This window comes from Symphodus melops, assembly GCF_947650265.1.
Source record: "Symphodus melops genome assembly, chromosome: 18".
In the NCBI taxonomy this organism is placed as follows: domain Eukaryota; kingdom Metazoa; phylum Chordata; class Actinopteri; order Labriformes; family Labridae; genus Symphodus; species Symphodus melops.
The window spans coordinates 13,046,584-13,070,224 of NC_136708.1; the positions used below are offsets into that span (position 1 = coordinate 13,046,584).

The 23,641-nt window shown below is 40.5% G+C and overlaps 1 protein-coding gene across 1 annotated transcript in view; it reads right to left on the reverse strand.

Annotated features, from left to right (window-relative positions):
* The window catches only part of gabbr2 (gamma-aminobutyric acid (GABA) B receptor, 2), a 162,473-nt gene that overhangs the window by 48,983 nt on the left and 89,849 nt on the right, over positions 1 to 23,641 (reverse strand). Inside the window, exons 4-12 of the mRNA XM_079367452.1 lie at positions 23,214 to 23,315; positions 18,242 to 18,307; positions 17,029 to 17,217; positions 16,274 to 16,516; positions 11,115 to 11,175; positions 5,664 to 5,744; positions 4,500 to 4,650; positions 4,032 to 4,164; positions 2,131 to 2,238 (exon numbers count right to left, since the gene is read on the reverse strand). Coding sequence (XP_079223578.1) covers positions 2,131 to 2,238; positions 4,032 to 4,164; positions 4,500 to 4,650; positions 5,664 to 5,744; positions 11,115 to 11,175; positions 16,274 to 16,516; positions 17,029 to 17,217; positions 18,242 to 18,307; positions 23,214 to 23,315 — 1,134 coding nt within the window. The remainder of the gene's footprint in view (positions 1 to 2,130; positions 2,239 to 4,031; positions 4,165 to 4,499; positions 4,651 to 5,663; positions 5,745 to 11,114; positions 11,176 to 16,273; positions 16,517 to 17,028; positions 17,218 to 18,241; positions 18,308 to 23,213; positions 23,316 to 23,641) is intronic.

Below are 23,641 nucleotides of genomic sequence, written 5' to 3' on the forward strand. Positions count from 1 at the left end.
AAACAACATCCCTGGTATTAACAGCATTAACTAAAGACAGTGAAATAACATAATGATGAAAAAATCAGTGGGAAAAATGTTAGTGTTTGTGTTTAACACATTTGAGTGCATGTGTGAAAGGGCCTTACGTGATCAAAACGTTGGTACAGTAGATCTGGAGATATTATTATTGATACATGGTCAGGAATGTAATTTTCCAATACTTACTTGGTTCAAAATGTATCCATTTATTTTTAGGCTCAACCACAGAGGGAAGATGCTGCATGGTTTGCATTTGTGTGACTGTAACACTGCTGCCAATCCTTTGTTATCTCTACAGACAGAATACTCATCTAGAAAGATGCAAGAAGTAGCGAAACAATAAACAGGTCGCATATTATTTCAGATCTGACACACTCAACTGAATTGAAATGATGTGCATCATGATCTGTGTGCCATCTGCGAATGCATGCATGCAAGTATGATGAGCTCATGGGTACTCTGTGTTAGTACCCACTGTGTGCGTGTGTGTGTGTGTGTGTGTGTGTGTGTCTGTGCATGTGTATCTAGTACGCAGTAAATTACCAAATAAGAAAGTCTGACAAGTAGTAACTAAAGAGGCCTGAGGGTGAGGAAGGTTACGTACAGTAAGGGGTGGCATTAAGTAAGTGTGTGTGTTTATTTGTTTGGGGTGTGTGTTAGTGTATTTAGAGGCGGACATTGATTGACAGCCCCCCCCCACCACCCACACAAAACACACTGTCTGTGTGTGTGAGCCTTTAAAGCAGTGAAGGAGTGCAGCCTGCAGTCCGCTGAGAGTAAACCTTTATCGAACACAACCCTGATTAACAATCTGTGCTGTCCTCGTGTATGGGTTTGTGGGTTTTAACAAAAGTCACTCTGCCGCAAATGCAGATGCACTCTATCTGTTTGTGTGGCGTGTCTATTTTTTTTAAACAAATAAGGAACCAACAGGGGAACGTTTTACAGTTTAAGAGCTGAACAAGTGGTAGTGGTGAATTTGCTTAAAATAAAAAAGCGTATCTTTCTGTCTTAGAAAAGGAAAGATGGAGAGATCTCAGATAATCAGCTGCTGAGGTTGAGGCACATGCTATTGAGCTTAAAGCGGCAAAAAATGTCTTATTGTGTTTGTTGTCCAGAAATGATTAATAAGAAAAAAAAAAACGGGTCTTTTAACCTGTAATCTAGATTTTCTTTTTATCTATTGCCCTCTTTTTCAAACTTGTTCTCACACAGTCCAACCTACTTTCTTTGGCGTCAGAGCTTCCCTGTTTGTCATGTCCCTTTTCTCTACCCTGCTTTGCCATCCTCCTTCTGCCACCCCACCCTCCCTTCTGCCACTACAGCCTTCCACCCTCTCCAACTCTTTGATCCATCGCTCTCTTTCCTCGCTCTCTTCCTGCTCTCCGTTTCTCTGGCAGGCCACCCACTCTTCTTCCAATATGCAGGAGGGTGTGTGATAGAGAGAGGGGAGAGAGAGAGAGAGAGAGAGAGAGAGAGACAGAGAGAAAGCTAAGGGGAGAGCAAGATCTATAAATACAAAAAGGCCAAGCACAGTTACAACACTCCGTGTGCCCAGCACCACTTTATGTAACTGGGCCAGTGAAACAAATTTTATCAGATGTTTAAAAAGCCATTTGTATTTCTGAATCTTTCTTTTTTTTCCACACACAGAAGATTCTAAAAGCAGGTGCCAGGGGCTGCCAGTCTTTCAGTGTGTTTGTTAAAAAGCAGGAGTGTGAATACAAGCACCCACACACCAGTGTTTGGCTTTCAAAGACATACAGTATGACGCTTCCTGGATAACACTGTCAGGTTTACACGTTTTAATTCTTGCGATTACATGGACTGGCTGTCATCATATCCGGCAGATGTATATGGAGTGATAAGAAATAAAAGGCCCACAAGGAAATGTTTACTATAAAAGATTACGTGTATATGTATGTATGAAAGGGGTTCCCAAAGGAAAGCTCAACGACGCCTCAGTCTTTGTAGCATGTGCGTCATAGTTTGAACAATCAAATGTATCAGGAAAGGGAATGTTCTCCCTCGCCTGTACAACATTTAAAGATATGGAAGTAGATTTCAGTCAGTTGAGAATTCGTTATGGATCATGTATTTTTTCCATACCTTCTTCTTCATCTTCACATTTTTGAAGATGGCGTGCACCCTCCAGGTCTTGGCAAACATGGCACCGAAAGCTGTCGTGTAGCCGACGATGAGGATCCATGTCCGAACCTTCCAGAACAACAGGGAACACACATAATGGTGTCAGGTCTGAAGCTGGTGATCAAGGCTTCAAACAACATCACATCTGACAGCTATTTGCATTTTCTCGCCAGAAGTTCATTCAAAATAGCATCATGAAGGAGTCTTAAAATAAGAAGCTGTCAGATTTATTTTTGATCACCAAGTGTGGACTTCTGGTAGAACGCCGTGAACTGTTGGAAGCTGTCACACTCCTGACAGTGTTTCATCTTAATGAGAGACAAAAAGAAGACCTCTAACCAATTTGGCACAAAGGTACACTGCAGTGCTGATGTCTTTTAGAAGCTAAGCATCTGAACAGAGAAGATCAAATCTTTAAATAGCTACAGAGTTCTTTATTCAGTGTGTGTTTGACTGCTTTGTATTTATGTAGCACACACACATTTCTTTGCACCACCCAGCTCCTCTTTACATGCCACTCTCAACCAAATCTAGAAAGCCACAAAGACAGACCGGGACTGCCACAATTAAAAAACAAGAACACCATCTTTTCTATAGGAAAGCAGCACATATTGACCGGTGCTGAATAACCAGTGTGGAGTCCTGTTTGAAGCTTCGTTTCAGCCACGGGGGTCCCCGCTCAAGACGTGCCCTGCCTCACATTACTCCTCTGTGTGTCTGTGTCTGCGAGGGCCCTTACTTTGGGAAAACTGGTTATCACTGTAATCAAAACTCTTTAATTAATCCAGCATTTCCATAGTCACACAATAATGCTACCTGGGGGAGACGCGTAATTTGCTTCATGCGAGTAAGAGAACCAGAGAGAGAGGAATTCAATCACTTTTCATAGATCGTCTCATAGCGCATGTGATTAATGCTACTGCAGTGTTACCCATTCTTTTAACTGATTTTACATCTATTAATTGAGAAAAATATATTATAAAATGATAAAGGACTTTCATGTGCGTATGCAAGCTGAGCATGTGACAAATAGAATGTGTCTGATTAGTCTAAAGACCGCCTTTGGAAGATCTCTGCCTCAGGTCAGAATTAGAGATGTAGCAATTAAATAATCTGGGCCGATACTGACACCAATGTTAAACCATTGAATTTAGCTGATCGCCGATTGTGATTCCAATGTTTTCTTCTTTCCTTTTTTGAAATTCTTCATGTGTCTCCTCTAACACACAACATGCCGCAGATGTTTCCCAGGGACTCTGCAGGACACTGCTGACATTTATTTTCATAACTGACAGTAACAACAAATTAGTTTGTTGGACAGGTGACTTCTTCCGCCCAATAAAACGAAACTCCTCTCTGAATCAGCAGTTGGGTATACAAGCTTGCAGCTTTAATCCCTGCATGCCACAATATTTGCCAATGGACCAATGTTGTCTCTAGGGCTTAATCAGTGTATCCCTAATCAGAGGTCTCCACACATCTTTACTCTGTCTCGTCTAACCAAACCTAGAGAATTAGAAATTGACATTTCACAAGTAAAGTCAAAACCCCACACAAAGATATAACTAAAATGCCAAGAAGTTGCACTGTACTGGTTCTGCCCTACTCGCTCTCTGGCTTTTTCCTAACTCTTGTAAGTGTTGGTCTCTGTACACCCTGGTCTTGGTCAGAACATAATGGACTCCATTTAGATTATCTACAACACAAGTGTCTAATGTCAGGACCAAATCCAGTAAGTATTATTGTCCACAACTATTTCATAAGCCAAAGATCAGGTTCAAATTTACTTATAGAGTCAGGCATCCAAACCTACCTTCCTATCCTTATTTTATGTATTAGTAAAACGTGTTGAGGTTACTCACAGTGCAGAGGGTCTCAAACTCTTTGTCAGACACAAATCCTCCATCCAGGCCAAACAGGAAGATAGAGGCGTAGGAGAGCAGGCCTCCCAGGATGATCAGGTTGTTCATGTAGGGACTGGACATCTTGATGAGTCTAGGATAAAACAAAGGAGTTGAACAAATTCATCAAAAAAAAAAATCAGTCTCTACTGTATTTATCCAGGCAGGATGTTTTTGTTTGAGGAGGGCGAAATGTTAAACGAAAAAGGACCTGCAGAGGGTCAAAGGGTAATCATCACTGTTTTATTCCAATACCATTCAATGTCCTCTGATGTAGCTGGCCCTCATTTATAGCTCTATTTCTTCTCCCTGAACACTGATCCTTCATTCCATTTCAAGCCACACCTTTCCTTTATCTAGTTCACCTTCACCACGTAGCCTCCATCTAATCCTCCCCCCCCCCCCCAGTTTTCAAAGCTGAATGCTGACCGGTGGTTGCGGTTCTTGATGTTGAAGAAGAGGAAGGTTCCTGCCATGAGCATGCCCAGTATAGTGATGGTGGACAGGATGCTGTAGAGGAGCACGTTGATGTGGCGTCGCTGCTGACGCACAAACGTACGATCCTTTGGGGGCTCCACGCCTGAGTGTAAAAAGAAAGGACGAGAGAAAAAGATTTTGTTGAAGACAATCTTTTAAAACAAGTGAACCTCAAGCTAATACAGGTGACACTGCTTCATCAAATGTTTCTTTCATGGTATAGGTTGTGATCTAAAATTACAGAGTATTTGAACAACAGTGGGGGGTTTTTTCGGACAGTTTTACTGCCTTTGAGAGAGATTTCATTCTTCACACTGACAACCTCAGACTGCCTCTTTCAAATCTTTTTCTTTTTAAGCAGACAAAAATAGTGACAGTACTGCAGCCATCCAGTTATTTGAAACCCATTTCCTGGTCCGCAGCTTCCCCAGGTTGGGTGCACGTCCCTCAGAGCACTGCAGTCAAGTTATTGTGGTCAGACAGTGCACTTTCTTATCTTTTGCTCTATTTTTCTCCTTCCAGTGTGTCAATCGATAGCAATGGCATCATCTGACATGTCTTCACTTACTGTGGTCAGGGATGTGGAAACCAGCATCTTAGATGGTACCGTTCTAAGCTCTCATTATATGGGGCAAAGAGGAGAGGAAGGGCGAAGGGGAGGGTGTGTGGTAAAGGGGAGAACAGCCAAGGGGATCAAACAAATTACAAAGTATGTCAACACAAGCAAAAACATGCAAGGGTTGAAAAATGGACTAGTAAATAATTTATTATAGTGAGGACAGTTCTGAGAGGTAAAGCAGCCTGGCAAGTCCCTATGCTGGGAGGTGATGGTGTGTGTGTGGATGTGTGTGTGTGGATGTGTGTGTGTGTGTGTGCGCTTGAGGTATTTCAAGTTCAAGTGCACAAGAGTGGAGAGTGCAGAAAAGGTAAGTGATGGGCCTTAATCGTATATATATATATATATATATATATATAAACACACATTGGATGCATCAGGACATCTGTTTCTTCTTCAGTGAGTTTTACATCAAATCGGTTTCTGCTTGCAGGGGAAATACACAATTGCTGGGACATACACACAAGCATGCACACACATGTTTATAGACTTGTTCTTACCTTGGAACCTTATGGAGTTGTTAATGAGGTCCAGCACATCAGCAATTGCGTTGTACTCTCCCACCTTTACTTCTTGGCCCTCTGTTGAAAACAAGCAAATTCAATTAAAGACAATTACTAAAACCGCTTCTTGGATGCCAAAAAGTATTTTTTGTTTTCACCCTCTGAGCTGTATGCAACATGTTCAAAGCAAATTAATGTGGAGAGTAAAGTAATCTTATTTTCTTCAAATCAAATATGTAGCAGCACCGTAAATAAAAGTGCTGGTTTCTGCTCAATATTAACATCATTCTGCTAACCTGCTGACATTGACTGCATGCTTATGTTTAACTTGTATACTTTTTACCAGATTTACTAGATTTACATTGCAGAAATAAAAATTAAGTATTGCCTAGGCTGATGGTAATTTCATCAGTTTTTTTTTTATTTATTTTTTTTTATTAGCCACAGAATCTGATAAAGTTATGTTTTGAGTTGATGACAGCACTTGATTTAAACACATAATAATAATAATAATAATAATACATTTTATTTCACAGCGCCTTTCATAGCACTCAAGGACGCTTTACATTGGACATCCAAAGACATGTTCAACACGGTTGACGAGAAGAAACACAACTCCAAACATCACAGAAATCAATAACACGGTTGTTGAAACATGAAAAATTCATCATATAACATCACAGTTTGATAACAGAAAAAGCCCGGAATGTGCCTCTTGCCTGTGAACCATGGAAGTATGTTATAAGGCTAAAATAATGGATCATTGAAACAAAGTGCATTGGTGAGTGTATATTATGGTGTAATACTGATTCTTAATTTGGGAAAAATGACACAAGAGAAGATAATTCCAGTTCAAAGGCCCTGGAGAAGAGAGGCACAGATATGAGCTGCACAGTCCAGCGTAAGGGTAAAAGCTGACCGAGAGCCATTAGCAATATTAAAACTCAACGTAATTTTTCTGGGCACTCAGTAAGATTATTTTTTTTCTATTGGTAGCTATCGGATTCATGATAATAAAAGGAAGAAAAATGTGTTTTTGTTTTCTACTGTATCAATTATGAATTTTCCATTTACCCAAAGGAAACGTTCAGAACGATGAACAGCAGCTATCACAGAAAACCAGCTGTGATAGCATCAGGGAAAAACATACAAAGGTTTAGATGCAGAAAAGTAGTGGATGTCAATTTATAGTGTGTCAAAGGGATCAAAAATGCATTGATACCTTTGTATTTAAATTGTAATATACGTTGTCGATACTATTTCCAAGCAACACTGAGAACATTTTAAACAGCTGTACACATAGTCTTCATGGTGTTGTGCTCAAATACAGCTATTTCAGGATTGAGTGTTTTCTCTTTTAGAAACCCAATGAGCCCCTCAGGTGTGATATTGGAGGAAGCATGACCTTGTCAGACAAACCTGGGCCCGTCTTTCTGCTTCACTCATGAAGATTACTCACTTAGAGAATACACCAGGGAGGGGACAAGAAGAAGATTATTCTGTAGTTGATTTTTTTTGTAAGCACTACACATGACCTGTAGTTCTTTCTGGATGTGCAGGCACAAATATCTCCCTGTTACCACTCTTATAGGCCCACTGAACTCCTTAAGCAGCATTGTCCTTGACAGGGAAAATGACAGACACTGTAACATTAGCTATACTTCAGCATCAAAGGCATCAGATTCCCCATTCTGCTACGCTCCATGAGCCACCTTTTGATCTCCAATTCTGGCATCAAAGTATCAGCATCATTGTTAAAAGTGTCGGACAGGTAATACGTAACAATTTCAGAACAGTGAACTTAAGATGCATACAAAATCTCGAGAGCCATGTAGGATCAATAACAGTGTTTTCCTTGGCCACGTTCTTTGCACAGATCTGAACAGTGGGAGAGATTGTATATCAGCGCTCATCCTTTGAGATGCTAAAACACACTCCCAAACACTCTCTCCCTTCAGGGAATATTGATGGCTGCAGCAGGCTGCTAAAAATCAATCTAGCGTTCAGCCCTTGGCCAACGCTACACTTTAAACGACTGTCATCATCTGGGAAAACTTTAATGACATAAGAAATGTCCTGACATGTTACACTCATGAAAAAGGGCAAAGGATGAAGCTGAATCAAAGGTACTGTCGTTTATTTTGACCCACTTACTCCCCTCCTGCTGCTGTAAATACTCATTAGTGCATAAATCTACAGCTGAAACTAGTCCCGAATGAACACGCTCTTTAATCATCTCTTGATACGATACTGCATGTCAAAAAACGTACTTTAAAAAAAGATCAGAGGATTGATAAGTTAAGTTTAGTAAGTATATGTTTTTTGGACTGTATTAAAATATAATATAGCTTCAGTAGGAATAATGTGTTAAGGGCTTAAATGAATGTTAGTAATAGTTATATCAAAAGGCATTTTTGGAGGGTAGGAACTTCTTCTCCAAACTTATAGGAACTGTTGGACCATCTTCCTTTTCAACTGATTCCACACTGCAGGAAGTATGAGGAACCTTTTTAGCTCCTGCCTCAGAGTAGGAACCATGGCGGTGTGAATGGAGACACCCACGCTGTGTGGTTCTAATGGAACTCTGTAGTGGATAGTTCCTCTTCAAAAAGTCCCCAGAAGTGTTCGGCCCTAAAGCACCTGATGCTCGATAAACAAGTCAAATGTCTGCCTTTTATCAGGCTGTTTATATTTTTTTGGTTTCAATGATGAAGATGGAAACAGAGGAGATCGTTTTAAACATTCAAATATGGTTATAAGGTTTATAAACTCTATGACAAAAGGACTTTATTGGACATGCTCATTGCAAGTTTTACCATCTATTCTGCTGTTTAACTACAGCGTTCCAACGCAGGTGTATGAAGTCTGATGTGAAGATTTGAAATGTTGCAGAGAAAAGGTTTTAGTAACATACAAGTCAGTAATCTCTTCTGGCATGTCGATGTTAATCATAATGTTAAAACCCAAATCTGTCAGCTCTCACCTCTCTTACACAATAACTTGAAGATGTAAAAAAAAAAATGGATGACCTTTTAAAACTAAACAAATCAAAAGCTGATGATGTGTTTGTTTTTGCCCCTGCGACATCCTCAAACAAACTTCACCCAGCTACCTGAGAACGGGCTTTACATTCCATCACCAGGTAAACACAGCAGTCAAATCCGGCTTCTTTCAGCTCCCTACAATTTTAAAGCTATAACCCACCCTTCATTTAAAAAAACTGGAGGAACAGCTCAGTAGCTTTTTCCTTGTGAGCATCTTTAAGTTGAAAGGACTGTGAGAAGACGATTGCCTGAAGGTAAACTGACAGCTGTGAGGCTGCTGCTTGTTCAAACATCCACAGAAGAAGATAGAAAAGCAGGAAATTAATTCTCACTTGAGGGGAGCTATAGATAGTAAATCCTAACATTCATCTTTAAAGATCCCAAACATCTTAAACCTTTTACCAACACAAATCAAAACCGCAGCTTATGGATATTCTTCTTACTGAATGACAAAGGCCAGGTTTTCTTATCTGCCATATACCTGCAGGTGTGTTGATCCAAAATCTGTACTCAGGGGGACAGCAACCCGCGATCAAGACCTCTGATGTGGAGCTATCTCTTATCCCCGTGAGAGACAGTAGGAATAAGAGCCATTGAAGCTTCTCACTTAGAATGTCTGACAGGGTAAAATGGAGGATCAGAGGCGGTGGACAGATGATAGGGTCATGTTGGGGATCAGTGCCTTTTGAAATATTCAAGCTGGGGCTGTCCCTCTTCTCCTCTCCATCCAGCTCAGGCTCTCCATGTGTCAAAAGGGTGACAAATGTGCGATCCCCTCGACGAGTGAGGAGGAAGTTCTAGTGTGAAGGTTAAGGAGGGATGGTGTGATATAATAATGCTGTAAGAAGATGGAGAGAGATAGCTGTAATTGAAGAGAGGATTTGACTGAGGTCAGTGTTGGAGGCTCAGTGTTAAACAAGCTCATGGAAAGAAGAAATGAACAAAGAGATTGGCGATAATCACAGCTAATAGAAAGCTCCTTCTTTGAGCCCCTCCTGCTGTTATGTTTTATTCTTGCAGGTGACCTGTAATTGTCGATAGATGGACTTAATGTCAATCACCTACTATAGGAATGTAGACACAAGGAGCATTTATGCACAAGGAGAGAGGGGTCTAGAGTCCTGCCCATGAAAACTGGACAACACCACAGTCAGTGGGAATCGTTCGTCTTACTCATTGTAGACAGTCACGACTCAGAGAGGATATACTTGATTTCCGCTTTATTTTTTAAAGTCATCAAAACAATTTCTTCATCCTTTGTTTAAAGTTTTAATGGTGAGTAATAATGTTCTTATTTCTCGTTCAAACCAATGTTTTAAGTAAGTTAAAACACTTTAAATCGAGTGAAAGCAAATGACAAGACCTGCCACAACAGCATCAGCAAGCAGCAGCAGAGGCACACACATGCTGCCCTCTATCTCACACACACACACCCACACACACACACACACACACACACACACACACACACACACACACACACACACACACCCCACACACACACACACACACACACAGGGTGTGATGTAAGCAGCCGGAGGGATGGAGCCCCTCTGCAGTGGGAGAGATAAGATGTTTAGGCAGAGCGGACTGCACAGCACCACACTCTACGCTGCATTCAGTGTGGGCATCCTGTAGGATGGGAATCCCCAGAATTAAGATGCAATCTGAGGGTTATTCTGCCCTTCAGTGGAGCCTGCAGGCTCAAAAACAACCTCAGGATGATGCTACGAGGACAGAGAGTACTGAGGCAAGTGCAAACCGTGACTGTTTAGACATGCACCTTATTACAACTGAGGCCATCTAGCTCTGAAAAGAAGCCTTGCAGAGCTGCAGATACTCTAAAGCAACACACCCACAAACAGAAAGTTGAGTGGATTTTCCTTAACCTTAACAGTCTGCAATATTGTTTATGTTTTCTGATAAAACAACATAACAGCCCTGCAAATGAAGATCATCCTCCCTCGGAAAAAAACCCAGCAAATTACATCTAAATTAAAACAGTGAAATCCTCCTGCCTCCCTTCTCTTTGAGACTGCTGCCAGTTCTTTCAAAGCGTTATTGGTCCAGATCCATTATACTTCCTACTGACGTCAACCATCACAGCCTTCTACCTCGACAAATGTTGTACGTAAGTTGCTTTAACTAAAACTTTGGTTAACCAAGAACAGCCATTAATCTTTGTTCCTCTCAGAGGGAATCAGGTCAAGAACGAGAGGCTGTAACAGGAGGACTGAAGTGAGTACATGTGAAAAAACAATATGAAAAAAACAAAGTTACTGGTGCTTCAAAATGAGGAATTTCTTTTCAAATAGATTCAGTACAGGTTAAATGGCCGTACAAATCCTGAAGAGAAATTTCAGACATGTCATTCTGAGGAACAGAGTAGTAATGGCACTCTTACCTTGAAACTGGTTAAATTTAATTGTGCCCATCCTCTCTCCATTCCGAAACATGACTTGGCCCTGAAAGGAAGGAGAAAATGTTATATGCATCATAAATATATATATCATTGAACATTGGACAAATAAGATACATATTTCAAGTTTTAGGAAAGAAATGCATTCTGGTGAATATGGTGCCGCATGAAACTGATTTCGGTGCAATAAGAAAAGAGACTTAGTTCAATTAAATGAATGTGCAGTGCTTCCCTTGGCAGGAAAAAGGGCAGAGTCTCGGCTCCTGCACATGCTGCATCTCATTTGATTAGAAGTGGGCAAAATTGATCTGTTTATAGAGGTAAACAAAATTATCTTTAAGCCAATTCATCTGCTAATATCTTTGGAACAACATTCGATCAGCAAGGCTGCCCAGATTAACTGTGTTTGCTCACGTTATACTGGCACATAGCTGGGCTCAGATGTGTTTAGAAAGCAATTCTTTTAGTAGATCTCACATTTGGCGAGAGCAAAATGTGAGAAAGAGTAGAGGTCATTAAGTGTAGTTGAGTTTAATCAAATTCCTTTCAATTTCTTTCCATCCAGAAAACGTGTGTTTTTTTCTTTTAGCAAGCAACCACTGTAAAATGACCAAAAGTGACGAGGCAAAGTGTTTGATTTAAACTCCACAGGAACAACAAAAGCAATCTGCAGCCAGGGAGCGTTTGGCAAAGGCACCATGGGTAAATAAAAGCTATTCAACTTTATGTCAATATTCAAACAACATATTCAAATCAATTTGGCTTCTGTCACTTTATCTCTCCTGTGTGCTTAGTTTTTCTCTCTTTTGTTCTATTTTGTTCCTTCCTTCTGTCTCTTTGTCTTGCTCTCCGCTCTTCATGTAACAAGACTGTTCAACGAATTCAGGCGGCCACCTGCTTACATAGCTTCTTAATTACACATTTAACTGGGTTAACGATAGATAGATAGATGGATAGATGGATAGATGGATAGATAGATAGATAGATAGATAGATAGATAGATAGATAGATAGATAGATAGATAGATAGATAGATAGATAGATAGATAGATAGATAGATAGATAGATAGATAGATAGATAGATAGATAGATAGATAGATAGATAGTATTTGCATTTTCTGATTAGAAACCAGCTGAGGGGAAATGTAGGGAAGGAAGCTCCACAGCCAATTCTGCCTCAAAAAGATGGGAAGCTTTGAAGTAGCAGTGCAGGATCCCGCCCCTCTGTTTGAATCGCACTCTTTGTGTGGCATCTTTGATGTTTGTAAGAGTGTGCACGAGACGGGCATGTCTACGTGTTTGCATTTATGGGGACATGCATGCATGCATGGCACGACAAGCGACTCCTGTGCTTTTAAGTCTCTCGTGTTGTCTTTAGAACAAATCCCCTGCTACCAGTCAGTCTGGCTTGTCAACGCAAACAAGTTCCTGTTGTCACACGCTGCTCTTTCCCCACTATTCTGTTTAATCATATGCGAAGTAAAAGTACGAGGGGAGTACAGCTCGGTTCAGCTTGTAAAGTATAACACTCACGTGACAGAGGAGTGAGGGTCAAACAATAATGGGGGGATTAACTTGAACCTTTCATGACTGTAAGTGTATTAAAAAGTGTAACTATCACAAACATTATTGCAACGGCTTGCATTAATTTCAACAGCCCCTCAACTTGTTTTCTCAAGTGTATACACAGTTTGGAGAATACGCACAGTGTATCAAACATATGCTGAAGCACTGACTCTATATTCTGAATTGGAAATAAATATATGTGCCGAAAAGATTGAATTAACCTCCTTTGGCCTACACTGAATGAAACCACTGTAGCGTCAGTGTGCTACTCTGCAGCTGGAGAACACTGACACAGACAGGTGTCCCTTGTCTGGTATTCAAAGGACGTTCAGGCCGGAGCCTCAACAGTAGCTTATGGAGAAATCACTGTATCTGTGTGTGTGTGTGTGTGTGTGTGTGTGTGTGTGTGTGTGTGTGTGTGTGGTAGAGTGTGTGTATCACTTTGCCATGTATCACTTTGTCTGTGGAGGTGAGAATATGGCTGACAGCAGGATCGGGGTCAAATGAAATGTCGGTGTGTGGGCTGCGGGTGTGACATCCACCTGGTCTTCAGGGTTTAAGGTGGGCGCACAGCTGATGTGAATAAAAAATGTGATGCGCACACTCTAATACAAACGTTAACAGAGAGCAACACATACACCTTTATCTGCCCATTGCATCTGTTTGAGGTGATCGTCAAGACACAGGCTGTGCCACTCACAACTACTTAGCGGACACAGACACCAATGCACCAATACAAAAAAACCCAGCAAAAACAAACCCACACACTTGTCATGTTCAGTCAGAAGCTGTTGTCTATCTCCCGAGTGGATTTTATTCTACATCATCCTGTGGTTCTAGCAGCTATCTGCACTATGCAAGCCCTCAAAGTCACTCCCAGCTAAAGCCAGAGTTCTTCTCCAAGGCCCTGACAGCAACCAGATCAATACTGTGGAGCCTTCACCTCCCACTGCTTCTGCTACGGATACAGCAGCACGACTGAGAATACAGCACAATGGTCACAGTTTGGTCATCAGAGACGTTTGTGTGTATTTTTAGTGTGTGTGTGTGTGTGTGTGTGTGTACACAACAAACAATACAGCAGAGAAAGTCAGGGTGTGAACTCATGTGATCGAGCACATGTAGGACCTAAACAGCCTTATTTGCAATTTCACTAATGCTCACACATGAAATCATTTTATCTGACAACTTGACGTTATATCACTTCACAATCAAACAGAGTTGTGGAATAGCTGTGGTGGAAATTAGAATACAAAAATAGCATACACGACGTATGAATTGTAGAAGGGTAATTGCCTGCCTATGGCTTTGATCATCGTGCATGCGTGGAAGTTTCCATGTGGTAATGTGAGCTATATGCAGGGAACATGTTTGATCCCATTTCATGTAATACTGTAGACAAACAGAAAGAATAGTCTGCAAATTTCCAATCCATCCTTTTGTACCAAGATGCAAGAAAATGAAGTGTAGTCTTCAAACAACGTTATTGTTTACTGCATGCACAATATTCCTGTTTAAAATGTCTTTATGTACTGAGGATTGTCAAAATAAACACATCCCCTCAATATGGTATTGTTTGGTGAGGATGTAGATGTACAGTTGGAGCTTAACAGAAAACATCCCAATTAATTGTGTTTGTTCTTTCCTACCATTTATGGTATCTGAAGACTTTGTTTCATACAGTAATATTCTTTCTGTTCTATGTGACTTTAATGTAAAGAATAAAAAATACAAGAGCTCCATTTTGGTACTTCCACTAAAATGTGTCTTTTCTTAGTCAGTTACTTCAAGAGAGAACTCGCTCAAAGGGACAGAGACACAGACCCCTGAGTTTTCATTTTAATCAAAAATGTGATGCAGGAGTATTGGATGCACTGTGGTGTTGCAAAACCGAAACTCAAGTTTTCAAGAAGCAACACAAAACCAAATCAAAATGATACGGTTGAGAACAAAAGATGGTGAGCCTATCCAAACAACCTAACTGGACTTCATCAACTTTTCATGCCGTCTGTTGAAAGTAAATGAAATGGTACATGGTTTCCAATATTCACACACTTCCCTAAATCTCGACGACTTAATGCTCAAATGCCTCTGATCAGTAGCCTTGAGTGTATCAGTGGTGAGAGAGCTGAAAGAGGTGTGCGATGATGACCTTGACTTTCTCTCCTGATGTGTTGCCATACAGTAAATACCGTGACTGAAACTGGATCCATCCCCTGTGTCTTTTTCATTTTCTCTTCTTTGCTTCACCTTGACTTTTGTCTCTCTACCTTACACATTTAGTCAATATTTATCTCCATCCTTTTTCAAGGACTCTCTCTACATTTTTTCACACTTGCATAATTTGGTTCATTTATCTGAGAACACTAAAGAGTAATGTTGTGCTGTAATGTTAGGCCTTGCATGCCTACGGGCTGACTGGTCTAGTTGGTGCATGGTGTCTTCTAGTCATCGAGTGGCCTTTACAATTTGACAGAGATATTCTCTATTAGAAAGTGAGCAACCACACTGGAAAACACACACACACACACACACACACACACACACACACACACACACACACACACACACACACACACACACACACACACACACACACACACACACACACACACACACACACACACACACACACACACACACACACACACACACACACACACACACACACACACACACACACACACACACACACACAGCATAGCCACCGGGATCAATCCTAGATGCATTGGAGTGAGTGGACAGCATCAAATGACATCACTTCAGGCTTCAATGTAGACGTAGCATTCTCTTCAAACGAGCCTGTAGCCTTACAGAGCACTAATGAATGCCTCTTTGTGTTTTTTTTCTGACATTTGACAAATCTTCGTGTATGAATGTACAAAATGTTTTCGCTTTTGAATATTGGCAATATTTGCTCGCTTCTTCCAAAACAATACATATCATAATGAAGGAAATGTTAAAGCTTTTTCTATTAGGGTTTTCTTGCGTTGATTTTCTTATACAGTATTCCTGTATCTGGCCCGATAATGGCAATAATGTTTTATAAGTACTCTTCATGGTGTTTTCATTTGTCTTTTCCTTCAAAAGATAAAAAAATCTTTGATTACTCATCCATCACTTGAGTCAAATGCTTTCATTGGCTGCTTTGTGTTTCTCAATCATACTATAAATTCTGCTAGTAGCCATCAATGCGCATGAGCAACAAGCTATCTATCAGGTAAGCAGTTAGCCCCTCAAAATATTATCTGTCCATCCACTATATTTATTAGAAAAAGTGTTGTGATGTTTGTAGTTTCAGTCAAATAAAGCTGTTTCTGAGCAGAGAACGACAGATGTGAGCAGACACAACAAACGTAGACAGCCTGAGAGGGTGGCAATGATCTGTTCTTCGTGTGATTATGAAGGGGTAGTGGAGCAAGATCGCTTATTGACCAGTACATTTCCCTGTGATTCAATATGGAGGAAGTTGGGATGCTGGTGTGTTATTATTAACATTTTAAGAATGGAGGATGGGTGTATAACAAACACTAATCAATCATCGGAATAAGGAAAGGTGAAAATAAGCTCCAGACTTACTGTTACACCGAAGAAGTTGGTCTCATTCATGACATCCAGTACCATTTTTCCCACTTCGCGGTCGTCCACGGTGAAGTTGTGGAAGGTGTTCTGTCGTTGTTTGACTCTGAGCAGTTCCATCACTCGAGTCAAGGTTTTGGCAATGACCCAGATCCCATCATAAGCAAAGCCATGAAACTTGCTGGACTCCACACCTTTCTGCTGAAGTTCTCGGCTGTACTCCCTCTCATACTCCTTCGGGGTCTGAAAGACAGCGTAAGGGGAAAATATGTTGCCTCAGGAAAGTGTATTAGTGTATGTTTATGCACTTTTTATTTGTAACTTGGTCCAAAGAGGAAGGTTTACCTGGAAATGCAATCTAGGGATCAGTACTTGTACTGTGTGCTGGCTAGTGCAATGTGCTAATAAAGATTGATTTTGGTTGAGATCTGTGGTATAAAAACATGCATCTAAGATTTGTTTTTATGGAGACAGTTCTCTCATATCTCTGCATATCCTTTATAACAGGATAAAGGTGCAGAAGAGACAACTGCATAAACAATCAAATCAAAACAGTATGACAACATTCAAGCCTTGGTCTAAAAAAAATGAATAGAAAGTCTTTTTGAAATAATAATAAAAATCAAGGTTGTATGTTTCTGTGACGAGAGATGTAGCCCAAGGGCACCGTAGAACATTCTTCCTTGTTTTACTAAAACCTTGACTCACTTGTCACCATTACAGCTGTCTTAAGTTCTGTAGTAGGTGCCACTCACCCTTCCAGAGATGCCCTTGATCTGCCGAGCGCTGAGCGGCTCAAAGTCCACACTGATGTATCCCTCCATGGCCGTGAGAAGCTTCTTGGTGGTGCAGTTGGTGCTGTTGGCCTGCTCCCACCAGTTGCCCTGATACCAGCCAGGGATGATCCACTGGTATTTACTGCCATACATGTTTAGGTTGTACGCCTGCGAGGGGGAAAACAGAGAGGTTGAGCCAATGTAACAGAAGGGACAAACATTGTGACATAAAGACATTAACTTTCATGTAATGCTCTGACTTAATGTGAGTTGCTGTCTTTCTAAAGCTAAAGTCTGACCTTAAGGTTTTATTTCCAAATGTGGTAATAAATACTTTAATCATGGAAATAGTACAGTATGAAGCAGGAGCACAAAGTATCTAAAGCCTGATTTTCTGACCCCTGAGTTATGATGCAGAACTCGGAGCCTTTATTTCATACTCTGTTTAAAGGAATGCCTCTGCTTTTTTTCAGTGGGATTGGATAAGGTAACTAAATATAAATGTGTCTATTTGGCTAAGCTCAGTAAGGCAAACCTTTAATAAGGACAGTTGATAAAAACATTCTCAGCAAAGAAAGGTCTCATGGTAAGTTAAACAGTTTTGTGGCATTTGTTATATGTTTTGCTAATGACTCGTCCACATGATGTAAATAAATTACCTTTATGTTAGTACTTGCATCCCTTAGCTTGTTAAGTGTCCTTTAGTTTCACTTAGGTTTTAGGTCCTGGTTCTTGTTTATTTTTCAAAGCTAACCTTGTGTCTCCTTTTAGATCTTCACATTTCTGCCCTCCTGTGTTTCCCGCCTATCTGACTTTGCCTGACTTTGTCTTTTGACTGCTGTTTTGGATGCCTCCGCCTCCTTGTCTGACCTCCTGTGTACCAAACTTTTATCTTGATTAAAAGACTTTGCGTTACGCAACCTGTCTCAGAGTCTGCATTTAAATCCCCGTCCTTGGTTCAGTATTGATAGTACTGTCTGCCTCCTGCAGGTGATACACTGAGTATTTTTTACCTCAACACCAGAACATTAACAACCCTAATTTAAACCTGAGCTGTCACCGTGAGATATACAGTTTCGAACTAAATCTCTAGCACCATACTAATCTTTTCACTACCACCGTCTTCAACTTGAAAAACCCGACAGAAACGATTGATTGACATGATTTCAGAGTAAAGACCAAACAAACTTACACAGCAGAAGACTTTGGAGGCAAGGTGCTCGTCAAACTGGCCGATGATGATTCTCACATCATTGTCCTAAAAAAAAGAAAAAAAAGTAAAAGAAATCATGAGTAAAACGGTCAAATGAGCATGAGTTGTTTCCATAGTACAGTTGTAAAGTATAGCACCTCTACAGTGAGAAAGGCACATGATGTGAAACAGCATATGAAACATATATTATTGAAACCCTGTCAAGATGTAGCACAACTGTTATGACACTCAGTTCCATCTTTTTAATGTGTTTGTTTGACCCTCTGACTGTGCAGTAATGTTGCAGTACATGCTTTCTGTTTGTATGTCTGGGCCTGAGTCGATACAACTATTGGGAACACACACACACACACACACACACACACACACACACACACACACACACACACACACACAGAGGACATATATATATATGTAATGATTTTCTCATGTTGCACCATCACAGAATCAGCTATGAAGCATGTTCTATATTTCTGTGACTTCATTTACCTGCTCAGCACCTACAAAGTACTGTTGATGGAATCTGAACCGCTCACCAGTGGCTGAGAGGATATGGCAACATTAAGTTAGAAAGTGTTGATCCATAAACACGTAGACATTAATGTCAGAAAGCAGAATGGTCTCCTCTGCAAACCGGTCGTGAGAGCAGGGATTTACATGAGGATTCAGAGCACACAGTCTTGTGATTGACTGTGTAAATAATTCAGACCGCCCGGGCTGGAAGTGCAGCATGTTTCATGGTGGGAAAAAGATCAGGCTCTGGGGCCAACAGTCTGTCATTTAGTACAGACGAGCATATGTATATTACAACACAAGCACACACATACGCTGTGCACAAGAACAGCTGTGTCAAAAACACAAGCACACACTTTATAGTAGAAAATTGCCCCAAATCTAATCCAATCACACTGACAGAGATTTGATGAATCTACACATGGTCCACAGGGCTGGAGGTGACGTTTGCTGCATGGAGAAACGCCTGTCATATATCTCCTCTTCCACTCTGACACTGCAGCACACACCCAATTTAGAAGTTCTGTTTTCCCCCAGCAATATGAAGGCAATCTAAGGACAGACGGGATCGATTATGTTATCGAACACAAAAGTTATTATTTTGGGATTTTGCTGCTAAAAGTCACCTTGTAATGAGATCGTTATTCTTTGAAAACAAACGTAATACTGGGTGTGTTTTCTGCAGCAGTGTCCTGTACTGTAAGTGCTACACCAGTGATTAAGGTTTCAGTTCCGTCGTATATTGATTAGGTAAAAAGGATATTTATCACAAACGTGCATACTGAATGCTTTAACCTTTTAGCTGCACTGCTGACAGTAGCACTAACAGTAGTCTAAACACAAGTTCTATAGTGGATGTTAGCTGCACAGTAGTGTAACTGTACCAATGGATTGACAAACACACCGGTTGTAAATCAAGTAAACCTGTGGTCTCCTGCCTTTTTCTCTGGATAATGAGAAACCATTATGAAAACTCTTCATGAAGTCCTGTTCCCTCAGGCAATCTCCACCATATGTCATGTATCTGCAGATCAGAGGGGGCGACCAATCACTGTCATCTTAATTCCAATTCCTTCAGGCGGTCAGAGAGACAGAGCTGCCCGATGGCCAAACATTGCAGCAGTTCCTTTGTATACATTAAATAGAATTAACATGGGATGAATTAGATTTGTTATCAGTCCGATACTAAAATAACCATCATTAATCAACAATAAACCAATCGTTAATTTACTTTAGTTAACTGGAGGAGCTGCTAATGGATATATTGGGCGCACCTCGTTAGGATGTGGGATGACAGCAGTTGTTCTGAGATGAGTCACGCACATCGAAGTTCTTCTACCTTTCTAAATGCGTAGCCGGCTATTGATATGTTTAAGGCAGCCCACTGTGGGTAAGCTTGTTTAATTGCATACGTTAAGCATAGTGCACATTTTGACCCCGCACCGTCGCACGGTGGAACTGACAACAATCAGTACCATCACACAATCTCCACCCACAAAAAAGAAAAAGAAATACAAACATGTGAAATCAATAAAAAGGAAGGAGCTGTTTAGTGTTGTTATTTGCCACAGTTTACTTCTTACCACTGCCCGACCCTGGGGCTTAACGAAAGTCACTTAACCAAAAGGACTCCAGGTATTACAAAGGAGCTCAGCCTGAGAATAAATTCTGTCCTGCGTGGAAACAATATTAACGGACAGTGTAGTCGCGAGCAAGGCCATCAGAGAGTGTGTTGTGTTTAGCATCACTGACAGACACAGGGCCCTTAATTGCTTTTATATAACTCTCGCAATAATTGTTAACAAAGAGGTTAGTACTGGGCCCGGCCTTAACTGCTGTATCTATCCATGGCAGGGTTGTTTGTAATTTTATGATGCTGATTTATATGTGATAATGGTTCGAGAAATATTGTACCTCATAAGCCCAATCAGGCACTGTTAAGGCTTATTAGGCGCAAGCACGCACACATACTCACACAAACACTGAACTAATGACGGTCTTTTATGAGACTGTGAGAGATGTGATTTGCAGACTGGGCTTCTACCACAACACCCTCCCCCTGTCTGTTTGTTGTGATTAATGTGCAGTAAGTGTGCTGTGTTCATGTGCGATCAAGTACACAGTAGAGATTTAGGAAGGCATTTGAGCACTAATTGATCCTGGGTGAGCCATAACTGTTACATACACTGACCGAAGATCTGACATCATCTAAAGTTGTATAAATGTGCTTCTGCCTTCAAAATAAAGTTTGGAAAAACAGCAGAGAAAATGCAGCAGAAAATACGAAGTGCAACAGTGGTTCTGATGATATTATCAATAACAGAACGAATGAAATGAACAAACTTGTGATGATAATATCAATGTAAACCATTTGTCCTGAGCTGCTCCTTTGTGTCCACAGGTCTATAAGATAAATGCCACCCAAGCAGTGGCCCTGCTAAGCACTGCATGCATTATTGCAGTGAAAAACAAAGTTTGCCAATGAAAGTCAACAAAAAGGATGAACAGAAATTAAGTGTCTATACGTGATGGTGATAAACATCGAATCCACTATATGCAAGGGAAAAGTGGGGACTGATGTGTATTTTAATTGTATTTAATTGTAATTGCTATTTATTTGTTGTTGATGTTTATGGCCCATCCCATATTTTAATTAGACACTAGTCGTGTCAGATTTAAGGGCTTAGACCACGTCAAATATGTAACCCGTTTGGAACACTGAACTGCAGGTTGAGAAACGTATTCTATTAAAACAGGAAACAAGCTGAGAGAATGTTTTACTTTGTCAATTTGAACAATGTTTGAGAAGAAAAGTTAAAGTGAAACATGAACTGAGGGACCTTTGCATCCCTGTGTAACGAAAATCTTTCAAAAGAAATAGACCGTCCCCTCCTACGTCATATCTGAGGAGCACGAGTTCCGAATGCGCTATAAATAATTGAATTGTGATAAATAATAAAGTGTTTTGGACTTAATTTAGTTTCCAGGACATTTCTCGTGTGGCCCTCTATTGAGTGCAGTGTCTCTAAATCTTACAAATGCCTGTTCTATCGACATTTTTGATGACATTTTTTGTATGATTGAATTGAAGAGTAAATCCTTGTTTTTAAATAAGAAGTGTGGCTGTTTGTGTGGGAGAGTGTGGGAGTCTGCCTTTGTTTTCTGCTGTTGTTGGCACCCTCATCCTCTCTGTGACATGGAGAACAAGAGATAAAGGCTGGGGGAAAGAAACAGAATGCAAAAGAGGAATGTAAAAGGCTGCTTCACCAGCAGAGATTCCTGTCTGCTCTTTCCAGCTGCATCACAGATGAGAGTGCTCTATTTGTGGATCCCACAGTGACGCCATGGCCCCCTTTATCCACACCGCCCCAAACACACTGTCGCACACAAAAGACTTTATAATGAATTGTGTGTCGTCCTCTCTTCTATCATTTTATAAAGCTGTCGAGGTGACACCAAACTGCTGTAGCGAGATGAGCAGGAAACAGACCATTGGGGTGTCAGAGGCCCCCTGCCCACACCATAAAAATTTTTGGAAAAACTGTGAGGCTATGTTGTGATTTGCATGTTTAGAGTTTCTCCAGGAAGGTTGGTGTAAGCTTACAAAGAACACGCAGAGCTACACGTATATTTTCGGAAAGACAGCTTATCTTCAGTGCTTCTTCTCAGTCCTTCTGTCTCGCTCTCCCGGACTTTGCTGTCTTAATCTCCAAAAACTTTTCTTTTACAGTTCCATGTGTTAAAACTTCCTGTCTACAAACACTCATTAATACCCCTTCCCATTCGCGCCTCATATTACTTGTTAAACTCACCAACTACTTGGTGACATGTTTGGTCTACTTCCATAGTTTTTCTACTAACTCACAGTGCTCATAGAGCTGCTGAATGAGGCAAAAACACATCCTAATGATTGTCTGAGTAGTTGGAAGGATTGTGGATAGTTGGGATGATTTTGACATCACACTTGACTTCATTCACATCAGAACTTCATGCTTTTTTGCCTGATCCAAGCCAATTCTGATAAGCCATTAAAACCAGGAGGCAATGGGGTAAAAATCTACAGGTCTAGCATCTCTTTATTGGCCAAATCATATTGTTCCATTTCATTTTGTTTCAAAGTAAAGAAGAGGAGAAGAAGCCATTAAAGCTTCCTCTTAGGGCTCCATCATTCTCCTTTAAATCTGCTCAAGTTACAGTCGCAGTTGAAATGAGAATCAGTTCTTGGTTAAAATATTCATTGGCAATGACTCACTCATTCAATTGGATTGCATACAGAAGTACATATTGGAGACATTCCTAAAGGTTGTGTCACTAAAATTCACAGCCCTGTAATCAGTTGATGTATTTTATATGTTTGTTAAAAACAAAAACAAAAGATTGATGGTTCCATATTTCTAAATTTAAGCCTGATATGAATGTTGGGGGCTGAATCACTTGCCTTGAGCTTCTTGACGTTGATGCAGGGGTCGTTGGAGAAGCTTTCTGTGTCCGCGATCTGAATGTCTGCTTTCTCCAGCTCACTGGTCAGATCATTTCTCACCTGAGAGGGGAGACAGAGAAAGAAAAGGCAAAGCAGTTGAGTATGGTCGACAATTTATTACCTCTGAAATTCATTGCAATGCTCATGTAATTTAATATCCCATCTGAATTTACTTCTGTGCAAGATAGTTATTGTTTCCTTCTGACCTTTATATCCACCATTTCACCTTGATTCATTTTTCAATCTGTGCTTTATGATTTAAGTTGGTCACTTGAGGTTTAAATTTATATCAACTTGCAGTGTTTAAAAGAAGTAAATCCAGCTGGGATAATATTCATACTGCTGCACTAAGTATTACTTGTTTCTCCTAAAAAAAAGAAAGAAAA